The 20,066-nt window shown below is 53.0% G+C and overlaps 11 protein-coding genes across 11 annotated transcripts, besides 2 other annotated features; 5 read left to right on the forward strand and 6 right to left on the reverse strand.

Annotated features, from left to right (window-relative positions):
• Positions 1-241: 241 nt before the first annotated feature.
• On the forward strand, positions 242-1,138 carry EKO05_0005477 (uncharacterized protein; the record flags this gene model as incomplete). Its single annotated transcript, XM_038946004.1, has 1 exon — positions 242-1,138. The coding sequence occupies one exon, from the start codon at positions 242-244 to the stop codon at positions 1,136-1,138; it is 897 nt and encodes a 298-aa protein (XP_038798489.1).
• Positions 1,139-1,164: 26 nt separating this feature from the next.
• Positions 1,165-1,886, reverse strand: EKO05_0005478 (Protein spt10; the record flags this gene model as incomplete). The annotated part of the gene is made up of 2 exons (XM_038940037.2): positions 1,165-1,350; positions 1,407-1,886. 2 exons carry the CDS (start codon positions 1,884-1,886, stop codon positions 1,165-1,167), a joined length of 666 nt encoding a protein of 221 aa, XP_038798490.2.
• Positions 1,887-1,959: 73 nt separating this feature from the next.
• Positions 1,960-1,991: a tandem repeat.
• A 766-nt stretch (positions 1,992-2,757) lies between these two features.
• On the reverse strand, positions 2,758-3,832 carry EKO05_0005479 (Glucose-fructose oxidoreductase; the record flags this gene model as incomplete). The annotated part of the gene is made up of 2 exons (XM_038940057.1): positions 2,758-3,544; positions 3,600-3,832. The coding sequence occupies 2 exons, from the start codon at positions 3,830-3,832 to the stop codon at positions 2,758-2,760; spliced, it is 1,020 nt and encodes a 339-aa protein (XP_038798491.1).
• Positions 3,833-4,284: 452 nt separating this feature from the next.
• EKO05_0005480 (tRNA pseudouridine(32) synthase) lies at positions 4,285-5,691 on the reverse strand (the record flags this gene model as incomplete). The annotated part of the gene is made up of 1 exon (XM_038946005.2): positions 4,285-5,691. The coding sequence occupies one exon, from the start codon at positions 5,689-5,691 to the stop codon at positions 4,285-4,287; it is 1,407 nt and encodes a 468-aa protein (XP_038798492.2).
• A 183-nt stretch (positions 5,692-5,874) lies between these two features.
• EKO05_0005481 (uncharacterized protein) lies at positions 5,875-6,533 on the forward strand (the record flags this gene model as incomplete). Its single annotated transcript, XM_038940181.1, has 3 exons — positions 5,875-5,942; positions 6,001-6,072; positions 6,143-6,533. 3 exons carry the CDS (start codon positions 5,875-5,877, stop codon positions 6,531-6,533), a joined length of 531 nt encoding a protein of 176 aa, XP_038798493.1.
• Positions 6,534-7,795: 1,262 nt separating this feature from the next.
• On the forward strand, positions 7,796-8,829 carry EKO05_0005482 (uncharacterized protein; the record flags this gene model as incomplete). The annotated part of the gene is made up of 3 exons (XM_038940084.2): positions 7,796-8,015; positions 8,064-8,219; positions 8,273-8,829. 3 exons carry the CDS (start codon positions 7,796-7,798, stop codon positions 8,827-8,829), a joined length of 933 nt encoding a protein of 310 aa, XP_038798494.2.
• Positions 8,830-9,064: 235 nt separating this feature from the next.
• Positions 9,065-9,132: a tandem repeat.
• Positions 9,133-9,360: 228 nt separating this feature from the next.
• Positions 9,361-9,603, forward strand: EKO05_0005483 (uncharacterized protein; the record flags this gene model as incomplete). The annotated part of the gene is made up of 1 exon (XM_059636608.1): positions 9,361-9,603. The coding sequence occupies one exon, from the start codon at positions 9,361-9,363 to the stop codon at positions 9,601-9,603; it is 243 nt and encodes an 80-aa protein (XP_059492591.1).
• A 666-nt stretch (positions 9,604-10,269) lies between these two features.
• On the forward strand, positions 10,270-11,364 carry EKO05_0005484 (uncharacterized protein; the record flags this gene model as incomplete). The annotated part of the gene is made up of 1 exon (XM_038946006.1): positions 10,270-11,364. The coding sequence occupies one exon, from the start codon at positions 10,270-10,272 to the stop codon at positions 11,362-11,364; it is 1,095 nt and encodes a 364-aa protein (XP_038798495.1).
• Positions 11,365-11,428: 64 nt separating this feature from the next.
• On the reverse strand, positions 11,429-13,344 carry EKO05_0005485 (Phenol 2-monooxygenase (NADPH); the record flags this gene model as incomplete). The annotated part of the gene is made up of 3 exons (XM_038940184.1): positions 11,429-11,791; positions 11,865-12,743; positions 12,799-13,344. 3 exons carry the CDS (start codon positions 13,342-13,344, stop codon positions 11,429-11,431), a joined length of 1,788 nt encoding a protein of 595 aa, XP_038798496.1.
• Positions 13,345-13,879: 535 nt separating this feature from the next.
• Positions 13,880-14,730, reverse strand: EKO05_0005486 (Glycosylphosphatidylinositol (GPI) anchor assembly protein; the record flags this gene model as incomplete). Its single annotated transcript, XM_038940077.1, has 3 exons — positions 13,880-13,997; positions 14,048-14,334; positions 14,392-14,730. 3 exons carry the CDS (start codon positions 14,728-14,730, stop codon positions 13,880-13,882), a joined length of 744 nt encoding a protein of 247 aa, XP_038798497.1.
• Positions 14,731-15,075: 345 nt separating this feature from the next.
• Positions 15,076-16,090, reverse strand: EKO05_0005487 (Translin-1; the record flags this gene model as incomplete). The annotated part of the gene is made up of 7 exons (XM_038940067.1): positions 15,076-15,291; positions 15,344-15,429; positions 15,478-15,586; positions 15,634-15,767; positions 15,818-15,871; positions 15,918-15,954; positions 16,007-16,090. The coding sequence occupies 7 exons, from the start codon at positions 16,088-16,090 to the stop codon at positions 15,076-15,078; spliced, it is 720 nt and encodes a 239-aa protein (XP_038798498.1).
• Positions 16,091-20,066: the final 3,976 nt, after the last annotated feature.

Below are 20,066 nucleotides of genomic sequence, written 5' to 3' on the forward strand. Positions count from 1 at the left end.
CGTACTCGGCCTCATAGCCACCCACCACTGCACGGCACCTACACCTAGGCGATACCCGGGACTCAGACTGTTCTCTCTCCCTTGTACTATACACGCAGCAACCTGAACAATCCACGACCATCCACTGCACACAACGCGCTCTTCAAGCCTGGCAAACTCGTATTAGGGCAAGCTTTCAGAGCCCATCTCAACTACTCAGTCTTCTCAGCCAGACATAACGGACCCAGCATCGCCAGCAGCCATGGCAGCCTCTTCAGCCCCTGCAAAGAGTCTGAACACCATAGAAGGCGACCGGGAACTCACCGTCAGGATTTGCGACATCACTGCTGCTGGAGCAATGCTTCAGCGGGTGTTGGAGCTGGGCGAGCGGGCTGCAAAGATTGGACATGTGTGTGTTGATACTGCATCCTACTTCCGCGCCCGAGAAAAAGGTAGGGGTTTGGAGTGCAGTGCAGAGCGAGGCATTGGATCTTGGAACGAGAGCACGGCCGACACGAAAATGGATCCAACTTCTATCGCGGCCTTACTCTGCGCTCCGATCACTGCAATACTGACCACGATTACATCCCGCGCCGGATCTCTGACATCACTCACCTGGCCCGCCTCTTCCCACACAGATCGAAGGTTCACACGCCCGCTTTCCTTCTGGGAAGCTTTGTACACTCACGCACCCAGTCTCGAGAAGCTGCACCTGGACTTTTTCCGTCACGAAGTGCAAGTTTTCTCTCGCCCGCCTGCAGGTGTCAAGTTTGGGAAGCTGAAAGAGTTGAGACTCGATGCGAGCTCCGCACACGGAGACGGTGGGTCCACAGTTGATGAACTGCTGGGGAGCTGCGAGAACATAGAGGTGCTGGGTTTCAAGTGGCCTCCGTGCGACTTGCCCTCATGTCAGATCAAGGGTGTGAGTTGGGGATGGACCTTTCCCAAGCTCAGGCAGTTGAGTATATTGGGTTGGAATATCGCACCAGCGGCCTACACCGAGTTCCTTGGGCGGCACCCAAACATTCGATATTTAGATGAACGTATTGATGGTCCGTACGATGAAGATGGGAAAGGATATACTACCGTGCAGCTACCCACTACGGCTCTGCCGAATCTCAGCACCTTGAAGAAGGCGTACACATACACATGGTCATGACACATCCCCATCATCCCATCCTCTCATCAGCCCGTCGACTCCGCCTCGAAATCATACCCGTACACAATCGCATCCACCTTCCTCCCGGGATAGCTCTTCAGGACACCGCACTTCTTCACCCGCCCAATCCTCTCAAAGCCCAACGAGTCCCAGATGCGCGTCGACGCCTCGTTCGTCTCGTACACGAGATTGAACACCGAATACGTAAACCCCTACGTTCATCAGTAAACCAAACACCCGCCGCCCCAAAGCGCAGTGAACAACGTACCAGCAGCGGCGCCCAGACCAAATACTGGCTACCGAGCAGCCTCCCAACGCCCTTGTTGCGCGCAGCGCGGACAACCAAGAAGCCCGCATTGCAGACATGGCTGCTGCGGCCGGGGTAGTTTGGCTTGGTGTAGAAGCTGCCGAGACAAAGCGCGTCCCAGGCGGCTTGCGGCGCGACGACCTCGTCCACGCTGGTCACGGAGCCTCGCAGCATCACAGCTCCAAAGGTCCCGAACCAGTACGCTCCGAACTCCTCCAGGGGCAGCGCGTCCATCATCGGGTACGTGTCGCCCCCTTCGATCTCTGCGGTTAGCTGCCCGTGCAGGAACGCTACGAGTGTGCGGGGTACCTGCGAGAGCGAGGTGAAGGGGAGGATGGTGGCTGGGGTGCCGTCCTTCAGCGTCACGTGTTCAGGGGAGAGGGTGTAGGCAGTTTTATTGAGTTTGTGGAGGATAGGGGGCGAGGTTGGGTCATCGAGCATGGCGGGCATGGTTAAGATTTATTTTCGAGTTTGACGAGGTTGGAGAACCAAGAAACCTATGGAGTCGAGATGTTTTCTTTCTTTCTTTCTTTCTTTCTTTCTTTCCGAGAGGCGAGATGGTCGGTTTTCCAAGAGCGGTAGGGCGTGCTGAGTATGTATCTTCTTGTAGATACGAGGATGCTACCGGTACCGTACCTAGAGTGGAAGCGCGGGGCTCCGATTTCGGAAACTCCACCTACAACGCTCCACGCGCGCAACATCTCCACCGCCGCCCTCAGCCATAGATTCCGAGTACGGCCAACTATCACACCGTCTGGGTTCATACCTGAGAGTACCACGTGCTTATGCCTGCCGCTTTGGGTTCGTCAGAAAACAGCACTCTAATGCCGGTCTCGCGATGTCGCTTCGTGGTCTTAGCTCCAGGGACGCTGCGGGTGGATGCATTAACGCAAACGATGACTCACGGAACCTGAACGCTGTTGTGCGGGAAGTGCTGATAAAGGGTATCGGTGCGGCTGCTCAGATATAGTCAAGGCGCCAAATGGACAAGCTAACCGGCAAGAGATTGTCGGTCATGTGCAGTTCTTTGTATGTGGTTTGGAATACAGAGATGAACCTTGGAATACCAAGATGAGCCTTGAAATACTGAGATAGATCTTGAGATGGTGGAATTGACTGTCAGGGTAGTGGATTATGGGAGTTGTGTGGGATCAGGTAGATGCTAGGGGGAGGTCTCGCTAGTGATTTGTAAGGAGAAGGAAGTAAAGGAAGACCTAGACAACACGAAGACAAAGCAGGAAGCGAAGCACACGGGACAAATTCTCAGCAAAACCACACTTCTTCACCGGCTGGCTACTTCGAAGCTTTTGGTCTACACCTCGATCGGCTTGCCACCCTGCTCGCCACTCCTCAATGCCGCCTCCAAGATGTGGAGATCAGCGAGCGCCTCCTCGGGGCTCTGCCTCGCGTTTGGTTTCCCTTGTGTGAGACCCTCAGCCCACGCCTTGACTTCCTGCTTCACGCCGCTTCCCTCCTCGGGGAACTCCTTGGCTTCGTCCTTGCCGTCTCGGCGGACTACGACCCTGCCCCGCGTCACAGTGACAGTTCCCTTCTCGCTCGCAACCAGGTACTCGCTGCCGCTGTCCGTCGTTCCAAAGGACACGCTCAGTGTACCCGACGCTCCGGAGCCGAGCTGGAGGGTGGCGTGCAGAGTGTCGACGGGGGGTAGGTGTTCTTGCAGTTGCGCTGTGAATGCACTGAGCTTCTTCACTTTCTCGCCTCCACCCTCAAGAAGCAGCCTGGTCCCAGCAACAAAGTGCACACCACCATCCAATAGGAACCCACCCTGGTACTCTGGCACTTTCCTCCACGGCGTCTCGAAGTACTTGCCGCCCGGTGCAACGAAGAGGCTGACACGCGAGCGGAAGGTTAGGACACGGCCCAGCGAGGCGAGCTGCTCACTGGCATAGAGAAACGAGTCCTGGTAGCGGAAGTTCTCGGCGACAGAGTACGTGGCATTTGTGTTGGCGGAATCCGACGTCCAGGCGATCAGCTCTTTCGCAGTCTGAACATCTTTCGCGATTGGCTTTTCCGCAAGCACGTGCTTGCCTGCTGCAAGAGCTTTCTTGATGTATTCTGGCTGAGCGAGGATGGGGAGGCTGTTTGATTCAGCATTCTACTCTTTGTTCAATGCAACGCAGCGATGGTACATACGCAATAATTACGCCTCTGATGTCGTCTCGCTTCAGCAGGTCGTCATATGTCTTGCCTTCCGAGTCTTCGCTGTACAGATCGACGTCTGAGAGATGTTCAGACAGCGACTTTGCGGACCTGAGAGAGCGAGAATAGACTGCTTTCAGGCTGAGGAGCTGTGTTGCTTGAATGGCAGGTAGATGTTCTTCTTTGGCGAAGATGCCGCTGCCTACTAAAGCAATACCGGTAGCCATTGTGTAGGGTCGTGATTGGGATAGAATTGGGGGAAGGTAGAAGAGAAGGCAAGGCTTGTTCGGTTTCGCAATGCTGCAGCTGGCTCGAGTATATGCACATGTCGTCACTGATTCAGACAGGTGGATCAAACGGCGGCTAAACGGAAAATGTCTTCGAGCGTCGCTGCTCGCAAGAAAACAGAGCTTGTTGCATCATCGACTGCGGGGCTCTGTTTTGGTGTTTACCTGCCCCTCTTACCGGATAGGGTAACTCGAACAGCCGCGCCGCGGAGTTGGTCACTACCCCTGTCGATCTTGGGGATGTCGTAAGATGGCGCGTTGGAAGAACAGGACGCTGGCTTTGGATTGCATTCAGACAGCTGCCTTTACCACGATAGATGCTGATTTCTCATGCTGGGTATCTAAGTCTTATGTATGCAAAAGTAAGTCAGGTTCTGACGATGGATAGGTGCTCAGTTCTGGCCCCTTGCTTTCTGCGCGACCTGCTCGTCTGCTATTCCGAGCTTCTGCAAGTCGACCGCCAATGGATCGCTCTCCTTTGTGCTCTCGGTAGGCCCTTGATAGCCTGGCGGCGGTAGAGCCCAGTCGGGAAGACCTGTCTGGTAGTCCCATCTTCCCTCCTCACACCTGTATCTCCTTGCATGCAGGTAGATGCCCAGCTCGTGTGTGCCTGGATCGCTGTACAGCGGCGTATCACACACGTCACATGTCTCACCGGTCTGTTTTTCAGCCTTCCTCTTGTTGTAGGCATCCACCATCTCGTCGTGGTAGGCGACGGCATCGGCGACATCTTCCTTTCCCATGCGCGACAGGCGGGCCATGATGTCTTCGTCGTTTTCATCTTCAGACACGCCACGTCCGAGCGAAGGGCCAAAGACGCGCTGGTTGGCATATATGGGATCGTTCGAGATGGGATGGCCAAGGTATTGCAGATGCACACGCAGCTGGTGAGTGCGTCCAGTGACAGGGAAGCATCGCACGATGGAGTAGCCACGGAGTTTCTTCCACGGCTGGCCATCGTCATGTCCGTGCTCTGGTTGCTCTTGCTCCGGTTTGTCATGGTCGTTTGGTGGGTAGTACGCTAGCCGCTTGAAGACAGTCCTCGACTCTCTCCCGTTTGCGCGTACAGCGTTGAGGCCGAGCTTAGGGCTGATCTGGAGAATGGGTTTCTCGCACACTATCTCGCCTTCAGGGAACTCACCCACAACACGAGTGACGTACTCCTTCTTCACGGTCCGTCCGCGTATCTGGGCGCTCATGTCTTCGGCTGCCTGCTTGTGCTTCCCGATGAACATGATGCCGCTCGTCAAGCGGTCCAGTCTGTTACAGGGCAGGGGTTTCCACCCATATCCACGGTCAGCCCTCATGACCTCGATGATGGAATTGAAGTTGTAGCGGCCTGCCGGGTGGACGGGCATGCCCGCGGGCTTGTCGATGACAATGATGTCGTCGTCCTCGTGGACGATGCCAATGGGGCTCGCGGTGCATGGTGGCTCGTGTCGGTGGAGGGTGTGTGAGATGATGTCGCCGTTCTTCACGATCGTGCTCGTGCTCGGTACCGGCTTGCCGTTCAAGACAACACGCCCTTCCACAATGGCCTGCTCGTAGTACTCCCGGGGCCGGTCGCGGAACTCGCTGGAGAAGATGTCGAGGATCTCGCGCCCCCGCCAACGCTCCTTGCAGAAGGTGTTGTAGGTGTAGTGGTAGGGCGTGACCTTGCGCAGGCCATCTTCGAGGTAGTATGGCGGCGGCCAGGGATTGCAGGGCGTGGTTGCGACTGCGGGGGGCTCCTTCCAGGGAAACGCGTCGTCAGCCAGCGGGGGATATTTGTCGCGCACAGGCGAGGGCACGAGAGCCATCGAGGCGGCGCCGGACGGTGTTTTGGGCACGGGCACGCGTCCTTTGGAGGCCAAGTAGGCGAGGATGCGCGGAGAGGGCGCCAATGTGACGGACGAAGGTGGGGGGGCACTGCTAGCTGCTGTGCGGAATCCGTCGTGGAAAGAAAAAGAAAAAAAAAGCTACTTGTAGCCAGCCCTGCAGCCATGCAGCCCCGAACAGCAGCGAGCCGAGGCTCGACGACGGCCATCGATGAGGTGCCTTGGCCGCGCCAGTACGCCATCACGCATCACGCATCGTCACACTACAACGACAACTCACAATTGCCGCAGAATGGCTCTGGATGCGTTGAAGGCGCGGCGTCGCTGTGACTACAAGTTCCAGCTCGAGTACCGCACACGATGGTACCACGCCGTCCTCGTGCAGGCACCTCGTGCAGGCACCTCGAAACCCTCGCTGACCAACGGCACCCAGGAGCGACAATGACATGTACCACCACCTCAACAACAGCGTCTACTACTATCTGTTCGACAGTGTCGTCAACACGTACCTGATCAAGCACTGTTCCCTCCACCCGCCCACCTCTTCGCAGATTGGCCTGGTCGTGCATTCGCACTGCGACTACTTTGCGCCCACCGAGTTCCCAGCCGTGATAGACCTCGCCCTGAGAGTCAACAAGCTGGGCAAGAGCTCTGTCACCTACGAGATAGGCGTCTTTGAGCGGGGTCAAGACGAGGTGAAGGCTGTTGGCGAGTTCATCCATGTCTTCGTCGACCGCGACAGCCGGAAGCCAGGCAAGCCAGGCATGGCTGACGCGCTGAAGCAGGGCTTGCAGAAGATCCAGACAGACAAGGCGAAACTGTAGCACGACGATGAATGTCACTCGTCCAACTTGCCCATCATGCCGTATCCTGCAAGCTGCTCTCCTCCGCTTGACTAGCCAGCTTCGGCTGCAGCCCGGATGCACATCATGGTTTACCCTAATTAGCACGCGATTCCTCTACTGCAAAGCGCTCGCTACCAATGTCAACGCAGCTTGCTCACCCGCCTTTCCAATCCGAGTTTGGCTCTGACCGGTCGTCCAGACCGCATTGCTCGGCTCTAGACTTCCGCAAGCCTAGCTTCCACGACTTCGGGCCTTGTCTTCAGCCTTGCGGGCCCCACCCCTCGCTTATTCGCTCGAATGGTCCTAACACAGACCGAGTACCATAACAACGCACCGCCACCTGCTTGCTAAACCCTTGATAGACGTTGCATGGTACCGATTCGGCTCGCTAGGTTCCTACGCTTGCTCACATGTACATAACCAAAGCTGCTTTAAACTCCATCTCAGCTGGCTACGCACATGTGGGGAAACCGTCTACCCACCCGGTCGACCATCAACCGCGTCGGCATCTGGTCTTTTGGGTCTTTGTTGCCACCTAGCCTCAGCGTGGCGACAGTAACACCTTGCTTCTTACAACCTGCCAAGCAGCTTCATTCATCCGTTGTGGAAAGCCGTAGAGCTCAAGTGGAATGCACTACACGAGTAGTGCTGAGCGAGGCTGCGGCGCCTTCACCGGTTGACCGGTCCTTGCGAACTGCAGAAGGCTATTGAAGCACGCTTCGCCGAACACATTCAGCTGCAAGACATACAACGAGCTCGAAGATAAGTCGCTACAAGCAATTCGTGGCTGGCCTCGATCCACCGCCTACCACTTGGCGGCTTCGACAACCTCCTGCTAGACCAGTCACTGCCCACAAGAGTCTACTTGGTCTGTCTCAGCTCACTTCGCTAAGGCCGGCACCCCACGTCGTAAGTGTTCGACAAGTCTAGCTCGTGCGATACGATATCAAGCTATCTAAGCTTCGTGTTGTGTTTCGCAGGCATTGCTTGTACACTTAGAGTAGGTTAAGGCCATAGGCTAGTCTTCGTTTGTGGACTATCTGGAAACCATCCTCGACAGTATGCTCGGATATTTCAATGGCCTGGTCGAGTCTGGAGCAACTTGGTAGAGAATCAAACAGCATATAAGACCACCGACATGCTCTATCAACATCTATCATCCCAGGCTTCATCTTCATGCAACTCTCTTGACGGAGACGTGAAAGATTCTATTTCATCTTCTAAACCACGTACTCAGCATCATGCATCTTACCAACATTCTCCTTTTGGCCTCATCAGCGGCTGCCATATCCCTCCCCAATTTTCCCGACATCAGCCAAATCTTTGCTCGCAAGGACGGTGACAAGTGCCCAACGGTCTGGACAAGCATCTCCAAGGAGTTGACCGGCAAGTTTTTGACAGACGGACAATGCAACCCAGATGCACGTGCAGCCATTCGTGCCGTGTTCCATGACTGTGGAGGTAGGCTGTCCCTACTCCTGCTTATCTACTGCATACTGACAGCTGTAGCATGGAACAAAGCACAAGGTGCAAAGGGTGGCTGCGACGGCAGCCTTGTCTTGGCTGGCGAGCTTTCCAAACCCGAGAACAATGGTCTGCAAGCCATCGGTGCCTACCTCAAGGGCCGCGCTGATTTCTGGAAAGTCAGTGTGGCAGACATGATTGGTACGTCTTCTCACTACCTTCCAGTCACCATACACGCCGCTAACACACATAAGTCTTTGCCGGCTCCCACGCGATCGTCACCTGTCCCGGTGGCCCACGTGTGCAAACCTACATCGGCCGCAAAGACTCCAGCACCCCGGCTCCAGACGGTTTACTCCCAGACGTCCGAGCTCCTGCCGACTCTCTGTACAGGCTGTTCCTAGACAAAGGCCTTGATGCCGTTGACCTTGCCGCTCTCCTCGGCGCGCACTCCACAAGTAACCAATTCCACTTCGACGAGACCGCACCCAACGCTGGCGCCCCACAGGACTCGACGCCAGGTGTCTGGGACGTCAAGTACTACGCCGAGACCACCGCACCGCCAAAGGGTGTGCTGGTGCTTCCGAGTGATGCCAAGCTGGCTGCGCATGCAACCGTGGGCAAGGAGTTCAAGGGATTCGTTGGAAACGCAGGAAAGTGGAACGGCAAGTTTGCTGATGCCATGGCGAGGATGGAGAGGTTTGGAAGTGACGGGACAAAGAAACTCATAGACTGCACCAACGCGCTACCAAGTGCCACCAACGCGAAGCGGGAGTTGAAGGGTATGTCCATATTTGCTCCTAGGCATTAGTGCTGGTGTTCTGTAACGCGTCCATGATTTAACGAATTCAAACATCCATACTAAACACTCGCATGTTACCATGTCTTTTGCGTAATTGCATCGCGAACCGAAGAAAGAAAAAGAAAAGTTTACTGATCTCCCCAGGGCTGGATCTCCACACTGCAATCACTAGACCGAGTCCTGTTTCGATGAACGGGGCCCGACACCGGACTGGACTTCTGTGTGGCACGCTACTATTGTACTATGAGGTCTTGGTGATGGTTGATGGCGGTTTAGGTGGTTGTGGTATTGATATTGATGGTGAAGTGAGGGGTAGTAGAAGTCAAGATGCGACAGTCCAAGAGCATCGGGAGTTGAGTTTGAGCCTGTTTCCTTTATCATCGACAGTATCTACCGAGCAAACACGACTGCGAGTGGTGCTCAATTAGCGACTACTATGCCTGCTTGTCGTTCTCTTACCTGTTGTTTTGCGAGTCCAAGGAAATCGACATTATGTCCTTTAGGCAGCACGGCACAGTGAGAGAGTAACACCCACCTCGCATGCGATCTCGTCCATTTTTACCTTCGACTCAATATTTTTGCTGTTCCAAAACCCCCTTTTATAGTCAGTCCATATCTCACCACGCTCAATCTACCAGCAACCCTCCTACCACGAAACATGGCTGCAAAACTCGTCCGCACAAGCCTACCACCAAAGCTCCTCCAACACATCGAAACTCTCGAACTACACCGCCATCTCGAATCCGCGCTGTCCAAGCCGCTGAAACACCTCCCAGCAGATGAGGCATCGAAGCTCCTCGGTGTCATCTCCCATACAACTCCAACACACCGAATTCTAACAGCACAGTAGATCGACTGATCTTCCTCCTCAATTACCCCCTCTTCCTCCACGCCATCGTCCCTCGCCTCCGTCTCGCATATCCCCGTCACCTCGCTGAAACACTAGCAATCACAGACCCCTCTGCCCCAATCGACTCATGAGGTTGTTTCTTTCGACAGTTGGCGATTGATCTTCAAGAAGTTATATCTTGGACAGTATTGATCGCAGCTAACCATCTGGAATCTATGGTCTACAAGTTACAAAAAATGATGTTGGTCGAGATTTCAATGCGTGAGTGATGAAGGAGAGTAGCGATTGTGGTTGGCTCTAGGTCGCTAGCGCTGACGTAGCCCGCGCAGGCATCACCTTCCTCCAAAAGTCCAACCTCTTCACCCCACGCCCAGCACTGCAATTTTTCCGGAAAAAAGTCACCGGTTTTCAAATCAACAAGGCATATAAGTTCGCACAGTTGCGGCTTTACTGTGCGGCATCCGCCACCGATATCGGATCAGGAAACCGACTATACATATGCAGTAACACACTCCGAGCATTGATAAGCAGCTCGAAGTCACCGGGTTTAAGCTAATGAATCTACCACCAAACCACAATTATTAAACTAAACTCCTAAGATGACGTTCACAATCCTATCCGACAACGACGTGAAATCCATCCTCTCCTCCCTCTCGCAACAGGACGTGTCAAAAGTAGCAGACGACTTCATCCAGTCCCTCGTCCAATACTCCTGCCACAATGAAGCGCAATATCAGCCCGAGCGTGCTGCCGTAAAGCGAGGACAGCAGAGCAGTTTATTCATGCCCGCAACAACCCCCCAGCACATCGGCGTCAAGATCGTCGGCATCGCCCCTTCGAAACCGGCCAGCACGTCGCCCGACGCAAAACCAAAGCCAGGCCTCCAAGCTACCCTCACTGTGTGCGGTCCCGAGGGGAAAGCAGTCGGCGTGCTCAATGCAGCGGAGATTACCGCGTTCCGCACAGCCCTGGGGAGTATGCTGTTGTACAGGCTGAGGAGGCGAACGGAGAACGTTGTTGTTTTTGGTGCTGGTGCGCAGGCTAGGTGGCATATTCGACTTGCGCTTATCCTGCGTGGTGAGGATATCAAGAAGATCACTATTGTCAACCGGAGCAAAGCCAGGACGCAAGAGCTCATCGAGAGATTGAAGGAGATCGGTATACCGTCACATGTCAACCTCGACGTGTTCGAACAGGATGCGAGCCTGGAGGATCTGATCGTGGATGCGGATGTCATCTTCTGCGGTGTGCCGAGCACATCACCACTTTTCCCGGCTGCGTACCTAACGAGTGAGAAGGCGAGACGGAAGACGAGATACATCGCTGCCATCGGGAGCTATCGTCTTGACATGCAAGAAATCGACCCCGAGCTTCTCAAGGTCATTGCAGATCCTCAGAGCAGCTTCAAGGACGAGGTGTGGCAGGGCAAGGTGGCAGTCGATAGCGCCGAGGGCTGCTTGGCAGAGGCGGGTGAATTAGACAGAGCGGGTATCAAGAAAAGGGGGATGTTGGAGGTCGGTGCAATTCAGGATCTGAGGTCCAGTAGCCGTCCCGACGGGTTAGAAAGATGGCTCAAAGACGGCTTCGTAATCTACAAAAGCGTGGGTGTAGGTATCATGGACATCGCAATCGGAAGCAAGTTGCTCGAGCTGGCAAAGGAGAAGGGACGTGGAGTTCACCTGGACGACTTCTAGATTCGCAATGAGAAATCGCAGAGCTTATACCGAAATTTCAGCACTGTGAAGTTTCGTCGCCCATCTACTGCTGTTCCAACAAACACCCCGCAAAGAACTCCTCAATCTTCTTCCCTCCATCCAGCCCTACAACTTTCGCAACGTACTGATCAGGTCTCACAATGACCACCGCGCCTTTGCTCATATCAACGCCGTACTTCTCATACGCGTGCCCATGCCCAGCATTGTAGTGTTCGTCGTCGACATACGTCTTGTGCAAGTCTTTGATGCCCCATTTCCCCGTCTTGGGGCTAAACACTTCTGGTATCTGGTGCTGTTCCGTTTTAGAGAAGAGGGTGTGCAGGACGAGAAATGGTTCGATGACGCTATCCGGACGGGAAGATGCAGGGGTGTAGCGCTGAATGACATGAGAGAGGGAAGAGGAGAACTGTCGCAAGTTGTCAGCGTGATGGCGATGGTGATGTAGTAACAGGGGAGGTGGGAGCCTGCTCTAGACTCACCTCATCCAGTCTCTCCTTGCAGTCGGTGTGGGTGACGTCTCCGGCAAAGACAACGACCCGCCACCGCCCGTCGCTCCTCAGCGCACTCTGCAGCTGCACCGGCCTGGCGTCACAGAATCGGATCACTTGCGCAGATGGGAATCGCATTCCGACGTGCACGCTCGCCGCCAGCCCTTTGCTACTCCCTTTTGAGTCGGTGATACCACTATCTTCATACTTTGCCGTAAACCCAGCCATATACCTTCCACTCTTAGTGAAATACTCTGCAAACTCGCCCTCTCTCTTTTCCTTCCTACTGAACATAGCAGACAACTCCTTGTCAAACGCAATCAAATCCGCCGCCGTCTTGCTCCTCTCGCCCACATACGAAGCGAGCACAGACGGTGGCGAGAGGCCAGACAGCACCGCCCCCAGCTTCCAACCGATGTTGTACCCGTCCTGCAAGCTGACGTTCATACCCTGTCCCGCTTTGGGCGAGTGCGTGTGGCACGCGTCACCGGTGAGGAAGACGCGCAGGTCCTTGTGGAAATGGTTGGCCAGTCGCTGGCCGATGCTGTACGCGCTCCACCAGAAGGTGGAGGCAAAGTGCATCTCGTATGGCGCGAAGATGCGCTTTGCTGAGCTCTGTAGATCGTCGAGCGTGACGTTCTTTGGTTGCGAGCCGACAGGCAGTTGGATGTAAAAGCGTACCAGCGAACCGCCTTCGCGCGGGATGATCAGCAAGTTGCCGCTCGTGGAGTGGATCGTGCACTTTCGTCGGATGTCCGGGAAGTCGGTGAGCGGGTAGATGTCCATGACGCCCCAAACAGTATCGGTGGTGTCGCCTAGCATGTGGTAGTTGAGGGAGCGGCGGACAGTGGAATGCGCGCCGTCGCAGCCCTGGGTGTGTAAGAGTAGGTATAACTATGTGGTCTAGGAGGTAGATTAGACTTACCAGAACGTACTTGGCCTCCCAGGTTTCTTCTCTGTCATCTTTCGAGGCCAAGACGCGGACACAGTGTGCATTGGGGTCTGTCGCATTGTCTTGATCGACCTCAATGCCCTTCACCGTCCAACCATATTCAATCCCGTTTGCAGACCCCTCTGTCCACGTGCCCTTCTCTTTCATGATCTTCTTCATCTTCTCCAACATCAATCCATTCATTCGAGCCTGGTTCAGAATGACATGTGGCAGATGGCTCAGCCCCTGCTCAGTATCAATGGATCTGCTCTTCCTCTTGATGCCGTCCTTGACATTATCGTCAATCCCCCAGAAGCACACTTCGTAAATGTGGTATGCCTCCCTCAAGAGATCCTCAGCGAGTCCGAATGAATCGTATATCTCGACGGTGCGGACTTGCACGCCGTCTGCTTGTCCAATTTCCAGGGGCCCAGAGCGTCGCTCTAGAATGGTGAAAGGGATGTTGTAGATTGCAAGCCAGGTTGCTGCAAATATGCCTGCCGAGCCAGATCCTACTATCAGAACGTCTGTTTTAGGCATCTTGACGATATTGTTATAGTGGATGTTATTTGGGGTGATGTGGAGTGCGATGGACCGCGGCAATCGTTAGGCTGCCGACGATCCCGGATAACAGTTCACGAAGTGACGATCGCTGTAATGGGCAGACAAATTGGATAGAAGCGTGTGCTAGAAGTCTCATATACTTTTTGTATAGTCCAAATCATGTTGCTGTGGTGTAAGATGAGCAAGGTAAAGGCTCCGGTAAATGATGCGGGGAGAGTCCGCTAGCGTGCATTGAACGGCTGCGGGTGCGGGAAGGTCTAACACTGCTTCGCAACGGCGTAGAAGGTTCGACGAAATATAGGAATTGGCTGCTTGGTGTCGGATATGTCTGAATGGATGTTGGAGTCGGTACTCGTACGTCTCAAGGTGACCACTGCGTGAAGTCAAGTGTGCGTCATGCTGCATGTTGTGCTTGACTTGATTACTAGCAATACTTCGAGGATAGGTTCCCACGCTGATTACGTATTGTAGAAATGTCGTACATGTGCTGTACACAAAGTAACATCTACGCTTACTCGAACATGATCTTCTTGCCTCTGAGCAGCGTACCTCCCAGCAGCTTGCCAACTGCGTATCCAACATACGCACCGGTAACAATCGTAACGGGCCACTTCTGCCACTCGCGGTCCCTAGATAAGTCAGCATTTTGATCATCGCCCATATCGTAGTATGTACATACCAATCCAACGGGATGGGCACAGCGCCCAGCCAAGCACCCAACACAGTCCCAATCATACCCCCGTAGACCTCATCAATAGGCAGTAGAAGCGCCACAGCCTCCCTCCAGGTCTCACCATTGACACCATGCACGTAGACCAACGGCAGCGTACTCAGTACCGCGATGTGTGCGCCAGCCAAGAGTGTATGCGTGTGATGCGTGGTCACCGGGGCGCCGAACAGAACGAGGGTTGCAGTAAGTAGCGGCGTCGACGCCAGCGTTGTGAGAAGGAGGGAGAGGAAAGCCGGCTATGCAATGTGTCAGCGGACTTGCCACTACGTCCATGTGAAGAAGTCCCAACATACAACAATCGTCCCGTTGATGCCCTTCTCGATCTTGCCAGGCGCAACTTTTTTCTTATCGCCCAGCTTCTGCTTCCTGATCTGTGTCGTGCTCGTGCCGCTTGTTGGCGGAAGGCATACTGCCACAAATGCTATTTGTAGGACAGCGAGGGGCAGCAGCGTGCTGAGGAGTGCGGGGACAGGGTCGGCGACCAAGTCGTTGAACTTGTATGCGTAGATTGAGAGTACAAGAATTGGGTGAATGTGCGTATAGACGCGCGCCGCGTTGGTGTTGAGAGGCTCAACAGGCATTGTGGGTGCTGTGGGTGCGGGAGCAGCGGGGATGCCGGTTGCACTGGCCATTTTAATGACTTGAAGCGGGGGGTGCGGGTGTCGCAGAGAAGATTTTTCGTGGTAATTCACGTGTCGATTGTAGCTCAAAGGAGTGGAAGTGGCGCCTGGCCGTGTGGTTGCTGTTTTGGTGTTGATGTGAAGGGTTTGGAAATGTTGTCCGTGCAGGGTTAACATCTAGCGCGAGAAATCCCCGAGCACCTCGATGGTTTCACCATGCAGGGTAATTTGAGGCATTACGCTTTTCCGATTGCTTTTGATGGTCTTGGACGATGTTCAAAGCAGTTGCCTGTCCTCTAACAAGTGCGGTTCTCGTGACATGTGCTTGCACCTAGGCCATCCTGCAGCAGATGCTCTCTACTCCTTCTTGGGAAGCAAGTTCCTCAGCGACAGATCGTACACAACATCCTCCACATCCTTCACCCTGTACTTCAGCCCATCACTACGGCGGCGCAAGCTGTCGTTCTTCAGGTTGAGAATCTGGAAGCCGGCAAACAAGTCCTTGACGAACTGGTTGATAAGGATGGGACGTTCGTAGTCACCAAGCGTGACGGCGTTGCGTGCCAACCGAGTCTGTGAGAACGATTAACAACGTGAAGCAGAGTGTATGGGCAAGGCATCATACCAGCTCTTCAACGAGTGAGATGAGCGACTGCAGGTACTCCTCAAGCGTAAGGTGGAACTCGTCTCGCTCCTTGAGATTGACTGGGACTGTGAGGTGTTAGCTGTCTGCTTCGTCCGTTGTGCGCGATCACATACTCTTCAGAATCTCGCCCAGCTCTTCGATGGTGAGCAGTCTTCCGGCCTTGATTTCGCCTGAATCATACTTGTACCCGCCGAGCCAGCCCCAGAAAAGAAGACCCTCGACCTGTCGAGATGTGAGTGAGACGCTTCGAGAGGAAAGCAGTGACGTACCGCGCCCTGCATCTGACGAGACCACATGTTGTTGAACTTGTAGTACGGCAGCTTGGATGCAGCTTGCGACAGCTTCGATACATCCTCGACGACAGTGTTGATGGACTCTTCGGCCGCCTTGAGGACCTCGGGAACTGCATCGTGAATGAGCAATTGCTTGTTGCCCTCCTAGCTGTCAACTTACGGTTGGCAACAGGTGTCGAGTGTGCTCTTGACAGTACGAATGAAACATTGCGGTCTGGAGTGAGTCAGTAGGTGTTTTTCGACTGTTGTCGGCGCCATACTGTGCTTCTCGAGCGCTTGGATGATGTCTTTCAGCTCCTGTCACGTTATGAGTGCGTGTTCACGTGCAGCTAGCAGGGCGGCCTCTCACATCACGAACAGCTGTGTCTTCATCGACGCGCGCCTGGAGGTCCTGGAAGATGGCCGGATCGACCATGCCTGATTGTGACGACATTGTGTTGCGCAGGTAGTGTATCTTCTGGTGATACTTTGCACGCAGCAGGTGAAGGTGTTGTTGTTTGGGACAGCAAATGGCGACAAAAAATTTGACCTCAACTCACTCGCAACGTCACGACATCAGCGTAGGCAGACCGCTGTTGCGCGACGGTTCAACATTCAGTCTCTCGTTGCTGGCTACGAACAGATCCACGGTACGGCAAAAGCGCTTATACATTCACTTCATGGCTTCACGCTGACATGACGCAGTCCACAAGCATAGTCGCGTCACAATCACGGTAGCTTCCACTCGTTCGTGCGCAAGGCAAACATTGTTGATATGTTCCCTTGGACGCGCTTCTAGGCCGACGCGTGCGGATAAAGGTAGTTATTTTGCAATATCCAACGATGAGAAGCTGAGACGCCTTCTTCAACCAGCTGCGCGAGGCAGACTGAGTCAACGAAAAGGTCGCGTACACCGGAGGTAGTGAAATACCGGCGACACTGTGCCAATGAGTATGAGCAAGCCCAGGGACCCAAAGGCGGTTTTCAAAAATCAGAATAATCGATTTGTTTCGTAAAACAGTTTTAGCGATTAAACTAAAAAGAACAGATACTACACTTGATCTAAGCCAAAAGGCAAAGAGAGCTAAAGAAGAAAGGAGGAGGGCGAGGGTCGCACGATTTATATACCCTTATTGGGCGCTAGAGCCAGTTTGGGTTCAACCACAGCATAAGCGACAGAGTTCAGGGTGGGTGACCATCCGCAGCCGGGGTTTCGCCGGCGGCCGCAGAACATCGACCGATGCCGACGGCTTTCCATGCACACCTCTCCAACATGTCATAAGGAACGTTGCAGAATACATCACTGCACGAGACCAAGAACCACTGGGAATGTCTGGAAGCTTTGCGACCATCCGGAAACTACCGATCAACGCAGCCTCGCGTTCGAGTACATTGCAGTCATCTTACATCTTGTCTCCTCTTCCATGTTGTATGCCATGGACCAGGAAACGGCGCTGTCAGTATTGACGATAGTAACGAGGTGCATAATTTTCTTGGACGCGCGCTATTCGAGCGCAATTGTATAGCCTACACCCACGTCTCGCATCAGCGGACAAAAAGACCTCCTTAAGCCTACCTGAGAGGACATGTCAAACTTGACAGTCAAGGAAGTTGAACAGAAGTACACAGTTGGAGATCTGAGGCAGAAAGAAGGAAGAAGTGGCCGGAAGAGCTTAAGGGATGGACAGATGATATGTCTGTGGAATCTCTTCACCTTATCGGACTTACGAGGTTACTCAGTCATATTGTGAAGGAGCGACTACAAGGGAAGGTGGTTGCAAATCTTATAGTACCTCAGGTAACTTGATATTATCTATCTGTAGATGCTGCGACGGTATAAGGTGGATTGTCTGCACTACAGTGGCACAGTGTCACAGACTAGAGGGATTGACATCCAGAATGCCTTCAGAATAACAGGCAACCCTCGACCAATACTGATGACGGCTAGAGCAGAAAGCGTAGGTCTGAATTTGACGGCTGGAACGTGCGTTACCATAGCTGAGAGAGTGGTGGACCCAGATCGTGGTGGCACAGTCGATCTCCCGTTCAAGCAGTATTTCTGGAGGCCTTCAGTGTGGCTGTTACTGCTTTTCATCTTTAAGAGAAGTCGCTGAAGTCTCATAACTTCTTTTAAGGTTTTCAGATGGGTTAGAAAATATCATAGAATACCCCCGACATTATCAACAGCTCTTGGCTTCTAGCCAGCTTTTGCGAGAGAGCACCCATGAACATATGTTAAGCACTGCAGTACAGGATATATACTCCATAAAGTAACAAAGTGCAGAGATATTACGATCAGTTAAGAAGAGCAAGCATGCAGTATGCAACGCATCTTACTTCAGCCGTCCCTGTACATTTCGAAACGGTTCCCTTAATCTTCTCTGGATTAAGCTTTATCCCCCAACTCTCCTCTGCACAGCGGCTTGATTCCTGTCTTTAGCGGGGGAAATTTACATGCGCCCATTGAATAAAACTGGAGGGAAGAGGGGCCAGCCAAGCAAGACGAAGTAGCCAGGGAGAAAACTGCCTCGTGTAAGTGCTACGTTCTAATTGCAGAACGGTGAAAAGCAATGGAAGATACTGAATTGATACGATATTGAGTGGGCACCGAGGAGACTTACAGTTTGCTGAACATTCTCCACTTTACATGTGAAGCGAATGAGCTTTAGCGTCTTGGGATTAGTAGGCTAGGCTGAGGTCCGACTAATTTTAACCAATATATGAGATACCTAGTAGCACAACCCAAGCTTTTCCTATTCTCACTCTCAAAATTAGCTGCTACGGTACCCTGTTCATTCTACATGCCTCACGACCTAGAAAGAAGACTATCGACGGGCGGCCTACCACCAGTCAAAATCCGTTAGCAATTTTCTATCGAGGAAGCCTCGAGTCACGACAGTACAGCCTGCTATACCGCTTGGGCACACGAGAATACCGTGCAGATTCCCTAGGTATGGTCAGCCTCAGAATTTGACATCGTAAGTGAATGCCCCCAACAGTCTCTTCAAATCTACGATACAACGTCCGAAGCTGCTAATCTGGACTACCTTAAAAATTTTGTTAAGATGTTCTACAAAGACACGCACGAAGAATGTATAGCAGGTAGCCGCGACCAGCCTCATCGTATTGACCTCTGGGATATGCCGTTTGCTGCCGATGCGTCTGAGGAAGAGAGAATTGGTAAGTGCAAGGCCGATGTTTTGGCCGAAATCTCCGCGAGAGAGACTTCTGGAGTTAACAACTTTGTCATCCTGGAACTCCGCGGCCATGACTACCAGAGCTGGGTCACTCTTATTATTGACTAACCGGGGAAATCTTGAACTGAAGACAAAGGCAGGTTCCTTGCCGTATATTGGGGGCTTTAACCTAGCTATCTGGAAAACCTTGCGCAAGCGTATGGCGGGGACCATTAAGAACTGAAAACGAGCGCGATAAGCTACTCTCGTGATAAGTTGGCCAGCTGTTATGGAATTTGAGAAGTTTCTCTTAGCCGGTATGCCGGAGTGGTCATCTAATACTCTAGATACGGCCATCCGACCCAGGAAGAATCCCCTAAACTGTGTATAATTTATTCCCAATATATACTCTACATTCAAAACTAAGTCAACGCTGCAACGACTATTCAACCTGCGCTATCGCACGTACGGAACAGGTAAAAATCATGATACACTGTGGATTTTAATACTTTCTATAGTTCCGTTGCTATGTATATCAAACTTATAGCTGATAACCCAATGAGTGAGATGTAACGGGAGCACATGTTACTGGAAGTTACATCGTGAACAGGGCGATCTGGAACGAAGCGCCACAGATAAGTTGTTGGACAAAAGCTCGATGATGTAGAATATACTCAATGGATACTATAGCCCTACGTAAGTTCAGAGAGTTTCATATGCATGAACAGCATCGGTATCCACATCCACGTACTCTGGACATTGTTTTGTTTCGTAATGACGCGCTTATTACCTCCAGAAATGTCATCGTGTATCTCATTAGCAAAGCACAGCTTGCTGAACGTTCTCCATTGATCAAAGTCAATAGCAGAGGCATACGACCACTGTCTATTTCTGAGAGGGTTCGGGCTTGAGCTGCTGCGAGGCTTCGAGCTGCTGTGAGGCCTGAGACTCTTTTTCCCACCACGTTATATCAAGCTGCTCTTGCGGCATTTCAGAGGTCGGAGTCGGCTCGTTTTTGGTAGATTTGACGCGTGTGGTTGGAAGTGATTGGTAGGAAACTTTGGACGTCAGTCGATCCACGGCGACGATGGGGATTAATACCTGCATAGGAGCTGATGCCTGTGCGTTCAGTAGTCTCCATGGTAATAGATGCTTGATCTGATTTGTCTTTAGCAGGATGCTTCTGAGTCTATATAGTGGTTCAGTGGATGGAGAGCTGTGATGATAGTCAAATGCGACACTTACAACCAGATT

Source organism: Ascochyta rabiei, chromosome 8 (genome assembly GCF_004011695.2).
Source record: "Ascochyta rabiei chromosome 8, complete sequence".
Lineage (NCBI taxonomy): Eukaryota > Fungi > Ascomycota > Dothideomycetes > Pleosporales > Didymellaceae > Ascochyta > Ascochyta rabiei.